Source organism: Lonchura striata, chromosome 20 (genome assembly GCF_046129695.1).
Source record: "Lonchura striata isolate bLonStr1 chromosome 20, bLonStr1.mat, whole genome shotgun sequence".
In the NCBI taxonomy this organism is placed as follows: domain Eukaryota; kingdom Metazoa; phylum Chordata; class Aves; order Passeriformes; family Estrildidae; genus Lonchura; species Lonchura striata.
The window spans coordinates 4,811,283-4,826,034 of record NC_134622.1 but is presented as its reverse complement, the minus strand read 5'-3'; the positions used below and the strand labels follow the sequence as shown (position 1 = coordinate 4,826,034).

Below are 14,752 nucleotides of genomic sequence, written 5' to 3'. Positions count from 1 at the left end.
GACTTAGAATTTTAATGAGTAACTCATTCACAAGTAAATAAAAGCACTGCTTACACACTGGTAGTTGAATATTTGTGATCTCTGCAAATAAACTGGTCCTTCAGCACCTGTACATTACCTGAACAGGCAGCACTATGACTTCTGACAAGAAGGAAATGTCTGAGAGTGTTCTCCCACTGAGCTGGTTATTTCTTTCCATTTATTCAGGTTAAAGAACTGAACCATTATCTAGAAGCTGAGAAGTCATGTAGGACAGACTTAGAGATGTACGTGGCTGTTCTCAACACACAAAAATCAGTCCTGCAAGAAGATGCAGAGAAGTTGAGGAAGGAGCTGCATGAAGGTACCTACCTAACAATAGTCCTTTGACTCTCTTCCACTGAGGATGCAAAACCCAGTGGAGCTGTGAATTCTTTTATAATTTCTTACTTGATCTTGATTAAAAGAAATTGGGAGAGGGAAGCAGGACTTTTAAATATGAAAGGACATAAAGCGTTTGCAGAAGAATTTAATATGTAGTTCCCTTATATCAGAAAAACAACAGTCATTCATTCCCTCAAGACTTGTTGAATGTCTGCTAAGCTCTTTAAGCATTGCAAGCTTCATTCTTGCTGAAGTGATTTTAGGTGTGTATTGTATTTGTGCATAATTATGAGCATTATTTCCATAATGTATAGACCTGGCTCCCTGAGTGTGGCAGTGCTGAGTGCTGGAGTGAGTTTGGAAATGTCCCTGTACTCTTCTCACTGGGAAATCTTGAACTGTCAGTAATATATCCTGAATCACAAGCCAAGTTTGGAAATTAAGAAAATGGTATTTGAAATAAGACATTATTAACCTAAATAGTTGTTGAACAAAGCCTGACTGTTCTTGATTAGACGAATAATTACTTTTATTCCTGAAAATGCTTATCTTTGGAAAAGATATTTAAACCCTTCTGGTTCAGAAGAATATTTTTCTCTGCTTGCATAGTTTGCCATCTGCTCGAGCAAGAGAGGCAGCAGCACAACCAGCTGAAACACACATGGCAGAAAGCCAATGACCAGTTCCTGGAGTCCCAGAGGCTGCTGATGAGGGACATGCAGAGGATGGAAATTGTGCTCACCTCAGAGCAGCTCCGGCAGGTGGAAGAGCTGAAAAAAAAGGATCAGGTTACCTGCTGCTTTCCTCTTTTTGCTTTTATTTTTTTTTTGTAATACTGTAGGTTTACTATGGTGTAACAGGTGTGGAAATCACATGTGGGGGGTGCAAGTGTGGTAATAGCTCAGAAAATGAGAACTGACAGTTTTAACTGAAATCTCCCCTCTGAATGACAGCTGGCAGTTAAAACAGACCCCATTTGGACAAGTATTTTAATAGTGGTCTATATAGGAACTGTAAGGTTGCCAATAGTTAAATAAAAATTTAAGAATATCCAGAAATTAGTCTTGGAGGAAGAAATAGTCATCTGTGATGCAAAACGTCTGGGTTAAGGATGTCAGCAAGTTTCACTTCTTTCTAGGTTTTTTCAGCCTTCCAGTACATGTCCTAGACATAAATTAAGACTTTCATTTTAGATTAACTTACACAAGTGATTGTACATACTTATGACTTAGTGATCTATTAGGGATTTTTCTTGATTCCTTATATTCCATCATTTAGTGATCAAGGCACTTTCTGTTTGACTTTTTTTTTAATGTTCATGCTTGTATAATGGCCATTAATGGGTCTTTTATTAATGGGTCTTTTTTAGATATGTTATATATTTATAGTCTATACAATAGCCAATGTACCAGCTAGTTTTGTTACTTGCTAATCCTTATAATTAGAATTTTAAACTAGGTAATATGCTTTTTGAATAAAATCATGCTAGAGCATGAATCAGCCACTAAACGTGCAAAGTTCTCACTTTAGTCAGCTTGGGTGCCTTGTGAAATGAACATTATATTTATTAACTAAAGGAATATTTATGTGAAAACCACTGGGTTTTAACGAAAGTAATCCTTTTCAGTGTCTTCTTTGTAGCTTAGTTTATCATGAAAGCTGATGTCATGACTATTATGGCAAAATTGAATCCCATTTTCTGTGTATGCTCTATTGACCACTGATTTTTAGGAGGAAGATGATCAGCAAAGGCTTGGCAAGAGAAAGGAAGAGAAGCAAAAAGATTCAGATGATGAAACAAAGGCTTCGTGTTCTCTGGCCCCTGAAGAAACCCTTACCCAGCTCTCTAATGAAGAGGTAAAACAATTGAATCTTTCACTTGTACTTGGGCATTCCTCAGGGTGTTCATTGCAAATACAAATGCAAAGTTACAGCCCTCTATTCTCTGTAGCTTCTAATCTTATTAGGCAATAAAAAAATCCTCGGAGTTGCAGTTGAATCTATAAATCCTAATTAAGATTGGAAGACAATAGTGCACCATCCTGAGAGGTGCCATTAAAAATGGTAATTTACATTTTACATTCTGGAGGTTAACTGCTGGTAGATTCTCCTGGGATTTCTAAGCACATTCTAACACACCTAAATGTTCAGGATTAAGCCAATTATATCTGAACATTTAGCTAGAGTGTTGTAGCTACTTTGCTAACCAAATTGTTGAATTCTGTACTTATACTTTCTGAGGGTCCATTTTGGTTTTGTGAGTCAAATGAAGGAAAAATTAATAAAAACCCACAAAGTTTTTGTGCTATAGGAGCTTATTTAACCTTCAAGAGACATGAGAATTTTCAGAGTGAGCCAGTGTTTTGCCTGGTTTTTATCATTTTTGAAGGGGGAAAAAAGGATATACTTTAATATATGTATTCTGAAGTAATTCCTTTACTTTTATCAAGGATTTGTAACAGTTCAGAATGCAGAAAGATATTCAGAATGATGAGATCTAAATGTAGCTGAGATCTAATTCTACCCTTTAGCCTACAGTCACTTTCTGTTTCAAATGCTGTTTGTAGCTTCCATGTCCAGATATGCAAATGAGGCACATTGGTGAGGAACAGAAAATTTATCTTCTCGTGTTTTCTTTAATCTCAGTTCATTGCATATTCTTTAGTCCATCATTCACAACACTTATTTGCTTCTAAGATTTATGCACAATGGAAATTTTGTATTTTGAGAAGGAGCATAATTTTCAGAGTGGTTTGGGTTTGTATATGTGCTTGGTTTTGTTATTTATGATGTTTTTAGCTGTTCAGAATATGTTTTATATGTTGTAATCAGTCATATTATTCATCAGTTCTTACAACTTGTTATATTATAACTGCTAACATCCTCTGTCTTGGGCAGTTTGCAATACAAACATTTGATTTACTAATATTATTTTGGTTATCACAGAACAACTGTAGCCTGAGAATGCAGTTTTATGTAAGTCAATATTCCCTTGGCTTTTTTATTCTGAACTTGTATATATACATGCAAGTATAAAACACCTAAAAATGATTAAAACAAGGCATCTACAATAGTCAAATAGTCATAAACCAGTAGTACATTATATATAGATATATTATAGGTTACAAGCACTTATATGAAGTGCCAGCAGCCTCCTAGTCTCTGGACCTATTTCAGAAATGATAATTTTTCTCAAGAGGCTGGTTCCAGTGTTACTTCCTTATGTGTCTAATGGCAAAGCAGAAGTGCATAATATTTTAGAAGGTATTTTGAAAGCAGTCATGTGCTTTTTAAATAAAGCATTACTGCTCTCTTTTCAGTGCTACAAAAAAACCAAAAATAGATCGAGAGGCTCCATGTGCCTGATACACATCACAGGACAGTGATGGCTTTTGGTGCTGGCATTCCCCAGAATACCTCTGGGTCTAAGCCTGGCCTTTTCCTTTTTCTTTTTATTTTATGTACAAATAATCTTGTGAAGAAAATATTTTGGTGTTTTGTCAGACACTCAAGGCAGAAGAGAAAAATAGAACAACATACACTTGTTGGTATAGAGTAGATTTTAAGTATATTTTTCTCTGTTTATTTTTGTGTTAGTGCATAGTGTTTTCTTTTATGAAAAACTTTTGAGTTTCCTTTTGGACGTGGAGTATCTGCCTTCTGTTGTGTAGATTGTGGTTGCAGAGGGGATGTTTCAAGTACATCTCTTCAGGGGAAGCATCTTGCCTTAAATATTGGAAGATGGAAGGTGACTGTGTCCTTGCTTGTCTGGCAGGAAGGTAGTCTTACAGAAGGACTCTGTTCACAGAATACATTTTTACTTGCTTTATTTGTTTTTGAATTCTAGCTGGTTCATTTCAGTTCTCTGTCCCTCTGTGACCATAAACTTAGAGAGCACATGTTCTTGCCAAAGAAATTTAAATTTGCCTTTGCCATGCCTTGTAATTAGTGTCCAGCTTTCCTCCTGTACCACTAAAATGGTAAATATTTTTTTTTATTCCTTGATTTTCAATTCCAGGTGCATGTGAATAGCACCCATGGCTCAGTCCATTCCCTGGATGCAGACTTGCTTCTTTCCTCTGGCGAATCCTTCAATAAACCAGACACTGATGTGTTTAAAGATGGACTAAGGAGAGCGCAGTCAACAGACAGTCTGGGCACATCTGGATCCTTACAGTCCAAAGCTTTAGGGTACAACAACAAAGCAAAATCTGCTGGGAACCTGGATGAGTCAGATTTTGGACCACTTGTTGGAGCAGACTCAGTGTCTGAGAACTTTGATACGGCTTCCCTTGGATCCCTGCAAATGCCGAGCGGGTTCATGTTGACCAAAGATCAGGAAAAAGCAATCAAAGCAATGACACCAGAGCAAGAAGAGACTGCTTCCCTGCTCTCCAGTGTCACCCAGGGTGTGGAAAGTGCTTATGTGTCCCCCAGCGGGTACCGCCTGGTCAGTGAGACAGAATGGAACCTGCTGCAGAAGGAGGTGAGTCCCGCCCTGCTCCTGCCCCCTCAGCTCTGCCCAGAGCCAGGTGGGAAAGGAGGAGGCACATCCAGGGCAGCTGTTCTCTTTGCCCTCTTGGAATGCTTCTGTAGGTAAAACACATCCAGTGTAAGGTGCATGAGCTGGCCCTGCTCCTGGGACAGGCAGCTTTACTAAAGTTGCTTTGGATTTTGAGGAGAGTCTGGCAGAGGTGGCTGTGGAGCTCAGTATTTTCTGAGAGGAGGGAAAAAAGGTGGGAGAACTTAAAGAACTGGAGAAGATGTGAAGTTGAGGAAAGGGCATTGTAGTGGAGCTGGGGATGAGTAGGAGAAGGCAGAGAGGAGCAGAAGCAGCAGAGCTGGGGGTGCTGCTCTGTGTGCTGGGGGTGTGTGCTGAGGGCTGTGCACAGGGGGCACTTTGGAAATGAGCAGCCAAACTATGCCCAAGGTAAAAGTACCACAGGACGTTGTTGGGGACTTTGGTCATCAGAGACCCATTTCTGAGAGCAACAAGCTAGATTAGGCTAAACCCTGGGCCAGTTACACTGTGGATGACCAAGGAAATTGTTGCTTCTGAGTGTTCTGCCTTGTCAGTTTTTTGGCAGCTTCATATGGTGCCAAAGCTTGTATTTGGTTTCTTGCTGAAAAGCGGAGTATTTGGGGTTTCCTGTGGTTTTTCTTCTGGGGAAGTGAGGCCAAGGAGCCTCTTTCTTCCCACTTTAGGGGGAAGAAAAGATGAGGGGAGATAATAATCCATTTAAAAAAAATGTATTGAAGGAGAAAATGCTACATGGAGGACAGATGAAATGAAGAACTACTGAGTTTTTCTCAATTTGTTGAAATTTAACTTAGTGCAAATCATTGCTTAGGAGGTCTTTCCAAACTGTTGTAAAGTTGATTTGTTGTTGTTGTTTTCCTACTTGATTTGCTATATCTGGAGAAATTGCATTATCCTGAGCTCTGAGCTGAGTGAAATCCTTACTCTTGAGTGTTGCCTTGCCCTGTTGACATTTTGATGACACTTTGACACATTCTGACAGGCAGAACAGAAATCCAGAACAGAAATGCAGCTTCCTACATGTTCTGGAGGCAGGAGCACACACTGGGGTGTGAATGCCTCTTGCCTTGCTGTGGGTTGGACATGGAGCAGCAAATACAAACACAGATTCAGCTCAAACTTGACCTGCAGCTGGAAATTTTATTAAACTTCCACTTGTCCCCTTGGCCAAAACCATTGCAGTTCCAGCATGACAGCAGATTTACTCTTGGTTTCCCTGCTGCCCTCCCCAACACTGTTACTTTCTTCTCTCCTGTTTGGTTTCTGTTTGTCAGAAGAACACAACAGTGACTTGATGAACTCTTTGTGTCATGGCTTTTTGTGCTAATGGTGAGACCCATGGCAGGAAAAGCTGATATCCCACAGCTGATTTGAGTTATCCTTCACTTTTTAGAGCAACTCAATCCTACCATTACATGATTCTGCCACTGTCTTTTGTCTGCAATGCTTTGTGGCCACACAACACACCTGAGTGTGTCTAGCATTCTGCATTCCCTGGAGACTTCCCTGGCTCATGGCAGTGCTGGCTCTGTGTTCTGCAGGTGCAGAATGCAGGGAACAAGCTGGGCAGGCGCTGTGACATGTGCTCCAATTATGAGAAGCAGTTGCAAGGGATCCAGATCCAGGAGGCTGAGACCAGAGACCAGGTGGGAATTCTCTCATTGCTTTAACCAGACTTTTGCAGCTTTTTTAACTACTAAGGGTGAGTGTTACTAACTGGTTTTAATTGACCAATATCAACATATATCAATATATATCAATATCAACAATAGCAACTCAACAGAACTTGATTTGTTGTTCATGTGTGGCCATGTACATATTTCTTAGGGATTCACCTTGAAGAACCCCTTTATTTGATGCTGTAATACAATGCAGTAAAGGTAGTGTTCTATAAAAAGTATTATGCCATGCTGAAGTCAGTATCTTTAATAATTTATACTTTAAAATGCTTGTCATGCATTAAATTCTATTATCTTTGATACTGTAAGATCTGTTAACAGAAAAGGACCTCATCCTAGCAGCATAAAATGACTTTCAAGTCTTGGAGGATATTTGTTTCCTGCCATATACCAAAGGACAATTTTCAGATGGGTGTGGAAGGCATGAGTCACATTCTGCTTTGAAATAAGTGATTGAAGTCATTGCATGGCCATGGTCCAGTGCAGTTTGATGTCCCATGTTTCCTTAGAGGGATAATCTGTGCTGAGCCTGTTTCAACAGCAAGGGAACTTCTGGGTTGCATAGAATTTTTGAGGTATTTTATGTTGTTGTTTTGAGAAGTGAAGGGGTTCAGGAAATAAATACTCCTCAAGAGAATGGAAAATGAATTAATTTTGTTGTGACAACACAGGTGAAAAAGCTGCAGGTGATGCTGAGGCAAGCTAATGACCAGCTGGAAAAGACAATGAAAGATAAACAGGAATTGGAGGATTACATGAAACAAAGTGCTGAAGACTCCTCTAATCAGGTACAAGGATTTGGTGATTGAGATCCAGGAATGATGAAATGTTCTTTAAAAGTATATAACAAGAACTTGTGTTTTTTTAGATATGGATGGGCTACTGGCTGTAGAGGCAACACAAATGAGAATTTCTAGGGTTAGTTATGCTCCACCTCAGTCTGACACAGTTTCTAGATAAATCTATTTTGCCTCTAATGTTGTATTACCCAATTTTGGCCTTAAAATAACATATCTAATAATGAAATCCATTACAGAGGGTCAGTAGGAGTTTGAGTTTTGGAGTGACCTGTGTCTGAAATGACCCAAACATGCAGGCAGAGCCCTGTGCTCTGGGCACAGCCTTGTTGCTAGAAGAGTGGCTCTGTTCCACCACGTGCTCTTATCAGCATTTGACACCCAGTTAATGGACTAGTGGTGAAGAATGCAGTAATGAGGAGCTGAGCAGGCATTAGCAGGGCCAAAATAGGCACTGAACTCCTTTAAAATAATAGCCCACTGGAAAGATTTTTCAGTCTGAGATGTGTACCTAATTCTTCTGGAACAATGAAGCCAAATACAAGAAGTGGTATAGTTAAAAATAAAAAGAAGAAGAAAAACAAAAGTCATCATCTTTGGCCTATTAAAGCTTGCAGTAGTACATGCTGTGTACCAGAAACTGAATTTACTTCACTTGGGCTGGAACTGTGTCTCTTCCATTCCACACAGTATTTTTTCTTACTGAAAAAAGAGTCATTAGACAAAGTCTTAGACAACAGAAACATATTTATATGTTCTTCTGGCTGTACCAGGGTGCTGTTAATTAAATAATGATTAATCTTATTTGTGTTGTTGTGGAATGACTTGTAAAATTTTTGAAAGTGATTTCCGAGAAAGGTACAAAAATTCAAAAAATGCTGAAAACTTAGAAAAAAGCGCTTCAGTTTCCCTTCAGTGTCTCCAGAGTAGCTTACATGTAAATTTTATTAGAATTAACTGTTGATTCAGAGTTTGGTAAAGAGAATATAAAAATGTTGTTGGTGCAGAAACACAACATCTGTCCTTACTGCCTGGAGCTGCTTTCCTGCTTGACTGAGTAAAGAATTAACATAAACTTCAGCGGATTAGTTTGAAATTTCAAAGTACCTGTTAGTAATGATAATAGGCAAGGGAATTTATTTCTTTTTCAGAATCCGTTCCATGCTTTATTTCTTACATGTCTGTCTGCTTTCTTTCTTTAAGATCTCCTTGCTCATGGCCAAGTGTCAGAAGTCAGAGAATTTCCTCAGTGAGCTGCAGCAGGCATTTCTGCAAGCCAAGAGAAGTGTCCAGGAGCAAATGGTGAGCCAGGTTAATTCCAGAGATCCATGACCAGCCCTGTTTGTCTGAGCCTGGGAGCTCAGTGTGTGTGTAAAAGGCTTTGTCTGCCCAGCCAGGGTTGGCTGGAGAGGGCTGAGCATCTTCACTTGCAAAGGGCCTGGGCCAGTGAGCTCTGGTGGCAAGTGCTGGGGCTGGAACAGTTTGTGTCATTCTGTGTCTGTGTTCCTGCACACTCAGGAGCAGGGAGATCACTGGCCAGCTTCTTTTCCCCTTATTCATTATCTGATTCCATGTCCCTTTGCTATCTCAACTTCACCTCAAATCTGAAGACAGTAGATTTTCTCAAGACTCTTTTTTATGATTCATCACAAGAACCATCATTAGTGAATGTTTTCTCAGGTTTTAGAGATGAATGATCAGTGTTGTTGCAGGTCAGACTTAAGATAGCAGCCCTAACACCCAGGGAGAGATATGTATGGAAGATTAATTTTTTTAAAACTATTTTTGAGCATCTTGTTGGAATTAAGCCAGAGAATAGGAAGAGCTCCTCATGTTCAAGAAGTAAGTTTGACTTCCTTAGAGCAATTCATTCCTTTCTATATCAGATTCAAGTTTCTTCTTTTTTCCTCCCTGGCACAGCATTTGTGGGGCATCAAGAGAATTCATCCTCATGAACCCCAGCATTGCATTTTTGGGGTCAGGGATTGTGTGCAGCACATCAGGGTATTGCTGGCAGAGATGCTCTGCATGAGAACACGTCTGGTGGATGTGCAGGAGATTCAGAAAATGTTTTAATCTGAATCAGCTTCTCCTCCTGCTCCCTGCAACACAGCTCCTGCCATTGCTCAAGCTCCCCATTTCCATTCCCCTTGGAAAACTTTCTTTTGTAATGCAAGCAAAGCCATGTCCTCTTCATCCTTTTTCTTTCCATGGGATCAGCTGTTCTGGTGCTCTCCTGGGAGGACAGTGGGAGGCAGACACCCACCATGGAAACTTTCAGGGTGAATATTTCAGGTTTTTGGATAACCTGCTCTTGTTGCTGAGTGCTGAGGTGGTTTTAATAAACATCCCTGCCAGCTCCTGAAAACACCTGTGATTCCCCATCTTCCTTCCCCTCCATGACCATAGCCAGCTAATGGATAAACACAGGAGGAAAGTGGGACACTGAACAAAGCTGTACTTTATCACTTGCTTCCTCCTCTCTGCCTGGACCCTTAAAGTTGGCCGTGCCTTTATTTCTGGTGCTTAGGCCAGGCAAGAGGGAGCTGCTGGTGGTGATCCACAGCATCATTTTGTTTCTCTTCTTTACAAAGAATATCAATTCGCCAGACTTCTGAAAGTAGGGGTAGTAAATGGGGCAGAAGACATTGAGCATGAACCTAAGTGTGAATCTGCTTTTCTTTGCATTGTAGGCTGTCCTGACACAGTCAAGGGAGCAGGTTTCAGAAGAGTTGGTGAGACTGCAAAAAGATAATGAAAGTCTTCAAGGAAAACACAGCTTGCATGTGTCCTTACAGCAGGCTGAAGATTTCATTCTACCAGAAGCAGCAGAGGTAAAACATATTTAAATAATTAACACCAACAGTGCTTGTGACTTGTTCTCACTGGAGCATTATTCTTTATCAAAAAGGTGTCCCAAATAGCACAAACAGTAACTGGAATTTTAACCCTGGAAGTCTGTGATGGGCAAAGCCAGCCAGTGGTCCCCCTGTGCCGTGGCTGCTTCAGGGTGTTGGATGGATTGTAAAACCAGTTAGCTGTGGCCTGACAGCTGCTCTGTGGTCAGTGGAGTGTGGGTTTGGCCCAGTTCAGCCAGTTCAAGCTGCATTTGCCAACTGGGCACACAAGTGTTCAGTCAGCAGAGCCCCACTGTATTGATTCAGTGATTCAGGTGGTGTCAGTCTCTTCTGTCCACTTCAGACCAGTGATAATCCAAAGCCTTGAATAATTATAAGCCTTATAATCCCTTTCATGGCCACTCCTTTCCTTTCAGCCTAAAAGATTTGGTGGGGCTGGAGGGCAGAGGGAGCATCATAAACCCATGGGGATGATTGCCATGTTTTCATTTCCTGTGGCCAAGCAGACTGTGCTGTAATGCCGTGCTGGGAGCAGGAATGAAATCCTGGGATGTCAGGGGCAGCCCAGCTTTGTCCTTGTGCAGATACCCCAGTGCTGGATGTGGCACAAATGCACATCTCTGCTAATCTCTGATCCAGGAGCTCCGGGAGCTGATCCTCAAGTACAGGGAGGACATCATCAGTGTGAGGACAGCAGCAGATCACCTCGAGGAGAAGCTGAAGGCAGAGATCCTCTTCTTGAAAGAACAGATCCAAGCTGAACAATATTTGAAAGAAAATATAGAAGAAACTCTACAGCTGGAAATAGAGAATTGCAAAGAGGAAATAGGTGAGCAGGGATGAAGTGGTCTCAGAATGGGAATATAAGAAATTATTAAGATGCACAAAGACTTGATTTTACAGTAGATTTACCTGGATTCTAATACTGTGCACTTTTGAAAGCAGAGACACCTAAGCTTTGCAGCTGAAAACAAAAGTACAGTTATTTGTTTGCTTTTGAGGTACCTTTGATGTAACACAAGCTTAATTCTCCTTTAAATATTAACAGAAGTAAACAGGGTATGAACAATTTCCTGGGTTTCTTGCATTTAAGTTTTAATATTCTTGTTTTGCAGCTTCCATTTCCAGTTTAAAAGCTGAACTGGAAAGAATAAAAGCAGAAAAGGAACAGGTAAGAAGCTCTTTCACTGTGGAATTTTTGGGTTTGGTGGTGTGGGTTTTTTTAATAAAGGGGTTTTTTCCCTTTCCTGTATTGATGCCAGTGTAGGAGTAGGACACATTCATAGTTCTGTTCCTTAAGAGGTGTTTGATCTGTTTTATTAATCTGTAACCTAAATATTGGATTAGCTAATTGCTAACTAATACTAGACTACCTTGCATTGGCCTAAATGTCAGGTTTGGACATTTCTCTCCAACTCCAAAAGTAAATAAATGGAGAGAAAGTGATGTTACTCAGGTGTTTTCTCTGCCCCTAGAAGAGATTATTTAGGTGTGTTTCTGAGTCCCTGGGTCCCCTATGTATCTGAAAGACACTTAGACTTCCTTATGGAGGGATTGTGGGAGATTGAAATGTTATGAAGTTTAGTTAATATTTTTTCAATATTATTACTATACAGTTGGAAAGTTCTTCACAGGAAAACCTGCAGCAGCTGGAGAGTCTGCAGGAGGCAAAGAATGCTCTAGAAGAACAGCTGAAGAAGGAGACTGCAGCAAAGGTAGCTATGATGTCTGGATGTGAAGTGTATCTGCATCCTTTGTGATGAGCAGCTGTGTCAGAGAATGTGGCACAACCTAAGAATGAAAAAAAAGAAGCTTTTGAATGTTGGTAAGAAACTGGCAGGGCAATAATGTCCTCTGGATGTGGTTTAAATCCTCACCCCTGTTTTCATTGGGATTTGTAAAGTGGTGGCTCTGAATTGCTGCTGACCTGAGCATCCCTTGGGTTGCCCTCCCAAGTGAAGGCTCAGGAACATTCCTGAGGAGTGTCCTGATGACCAAACCTTGGCTTGGATGCTTTGATGCTTTTGAAGAAATGGTTTTTGTAGTTGCTGTAGGAGGGGGCTCTACTTCAGCACTCAGGTGAATTAATTGTGAGCTGAGCTCTCTCTGCCCTCTCATGTTGTGGTTTTGGTTTTTTTTATGCCCTTTCCTCCAACACTTCTCTGACTAAAGCTCAGGACAGCAAGACAGTTACATTGCCAGCAGCAAATTACTGCACTAACCATGAACTTACTGCACTAAAACCCAGAGCTCTGCCTTTGTATTTTGAGATCCCTGCTCATGGTGCTGTTAAAGGACTTTAACCAGTCTGTTGGCACGTGTTAATGGGTATCAGCTCCTGATTTTGCACTTTGGAAAACTGAGGTGTGGAAAGACAGGTTTAGTTTGTTACCTGTGAATGCTGTGCTGCTAGCCTCTGGTATCACACTTTAATCAGGTTATACAAGCCCCTGATTTTTATTCAGTTCAAGCAAAAGAACCTTTTCCTCCTCAGGCCAACCTTGAGCAGCTGGTGTTTGAGGAGAAGAACAAAGCCCAGCGGTTGCAGACTGAATTAGATGTCAGTGAGCAAGTGCAGAGAGACTTTGTAAAGCTTTCTCAGACACTTCAGGTAAGAGTCCAGTCAATGTGTAAGTGCTACTTTAGCTTCATTATTTCTCCAGAGCTGAGTAAAATAAGAAATAGCAGTTGTAATTTTTCTTATGTTGGCATCTATTTTAGAATTTGTTAGTGTAATAAACTGATCAGGTATTCTTACTATGATATTATTATTATTAAAGCTGTTGGGAATCTATTCTGCTTTTCAGCCAGCTCTCAGTTACTGTACTAAAAGAAACTCTGCAGGGCCAAAGGTCTTCCAGACCTGTGTTTTTCCTTGTCCATCTCCTGATGCTTCCAATGTGATATTTTCGTAGCAAATCATTCAGATGCAAATATTTGAGGACTAAGTAAGAAACAGCTACTGCTTGATCTGAAGATATGAAATGGTTCTTAGTGTTACAGTTATTGCTTTCTGTTTATAGATTCTAAAAGCCTTGTCCTTGCTATTGTCTCTGTTGTTATCCTTGTGTTTCCTCCACCAAGTGGAACCTGTGGTTGATGTGAGATGCCAGGAGGTGGCTGAGGGGAGGGGTTTTGTCAGGGGTGTCCTTGAGGCTGATCCTGGTTTGTCAGGCTGTTTTCTGCTGCAGTTTGTGTGCACAGGGACTGTCAGTGTCATGGGGAAGCCAGGCTGGACTGGGCTCACCTTCAGGGTCTGTGTTTCCAGAGCTTGCACCCCCTGTATGTTCCATCACAGAGAGGGTGATGAAGTTCAGCCCCATCTCTTTGGAGTCCTTGTCTCAGTGACATCGAGCAGAATTCAAACATTTTCTGAGTCAGGCATTCAGGTTTACTTGGAAAATTAACACCAGGATGTGGGAGATTTGTTTACTAGACACAGTTTAGCTGGATGGACAATAGAGATCTGTCCTCTCTGGCTCTGTGTCTGGAGGAGTTGGTAGGACAAAGGAGACTATTGAGTTGTCCTGCCTAGGGAAGTTGCTTCTTGTTTGTCCTCATCCTCTTGGATTTTAAAGTCCTGCAGGCACAGTTGTATGCAGTTCTTAGAGCAAGCAGCCACCACTTTGAAGATGTGTGGTGGACTCTGCCACAACTTGCAGGTAGTTTAGTAACCCTTGAGCTCAGTAAGAACTGTAGCTCTGTGTTTTGTGTTTTCTTTTTGCCCTAAGCAGTTACTGCACATCAGTTTGAGCTCCAGTTTAAGCAATGGTTTGTGCCATGTGCAGTGTACACAGTGTGAGAACCATCAGAGGAGGATTGTGGTTTCTTGGCAGGGTTATTCCCTTCCCTGGCCTTGCCAGGGAGAACCTGGGTAGGTGACCCTTGTGTGAGGGGTCCACTGGCCAAATTAGTTATCAGCAATTCAGAGGAAGGGTTAAAAAGCAGCTAAATGCTAGTTGGGGATTTATAACTGAAAGCCCAGTTCCTATTGCAAAGATGGTGAAGGTTTGAGTGTGAGAGAGAAATCAGTTGTGCTCTCTTTGCATTGATTTCACCACAGTTCTGCTGGGCCCTTTTTCAGCAGATAAGAAATAGCTTAAACTGGATTATCAGCAAAGGAGTGAGCCTGGAAGTGGGATGTTTGCTCTGAGAGCATTTTGGCTGTGATCTTGAGAGGTTCCAAGGCACATGTTGGGCTGCTCCTGGGAAAGTTTACTTGGCACATCTGCAGTTTTCCAGTACAGTATCAGTGACAGGACGTGAGACAAAACATGGGGTGCTGGTGATGGCTGGAGCCCCCCAGAAAATGGGGAATTACTGTAAAATCACAACTGCCTCATGTCTTCCTCCTGTTCTTGGACCCAAATTAAGCTTGTGCTCCTTCACACCTTGCATTTCTTCAGCACCTGGTGATGTTGGATCCTTTGGGGGCTCCTTTTGTGCCTGGCTCTGGGCTGTTCCCCTTTGGGCCTGGCTCTGGGCTCCTGGCCCTGGCTGACTGCAGTGCCTGTG

At 41.3% G+C, this 14,752-nt stretch overlaps 1 protein-coding gene across 2 annotated transcripts in view; it reads left to right on the top strand.

Moving 5' to 3' along the window:
* RABEP1 (rabaptin, RAB GTPase binding effector protein 1) overlaps positions 1–14,752 on the top strand; it is a 47,162-nt gene that overhangs the window by 28,610 nt on the left and 3,800 nt on the right. For both annotated transcript variants that reach the window (XM_021551010.3, XM_021551009.3), the window contains exons 6-17: positions 208–343; positions 973–1,151; positions 2,095–2,220; positions 4,382–4,849; positions 6,445–6,549; positions 7,254–7,370; positions 8,583–8,681; positions 10,073–10,213; positions 10,877–11,066; positions 11,353–11,408; positions 11,854–11,952; positions 12,732–12,848. In XM_021551010.3, the coding sequence (XP_021406685.1) occupies positions 208–343; positions 973–1,151; positions 2,095–2,220; positions 4,382–4,849; positions 6,445–6,549; positions 7,254–7,370; positions 8,583–8,681; positions 10,073–10,213; positions 10,877–11,066; positions 11,353–11,408; positions 11,854–11,952; positions 12,732–12,848 (1,833 nt within the window). The remainder of the gene's footprint in view (positions 1–207; positions 344–972; positions 1,152–2,094; positions 2,221–4,381; positions 4,850–6,444; positions 6,550–7,253; positions 7,371–8,582; positions 8,682–10,072; positions 10,214–10,876; positions 11,067–11,352; positions 11,409–11,853; positions 11,953–12,731; positions 12,849–14,752) is intronic.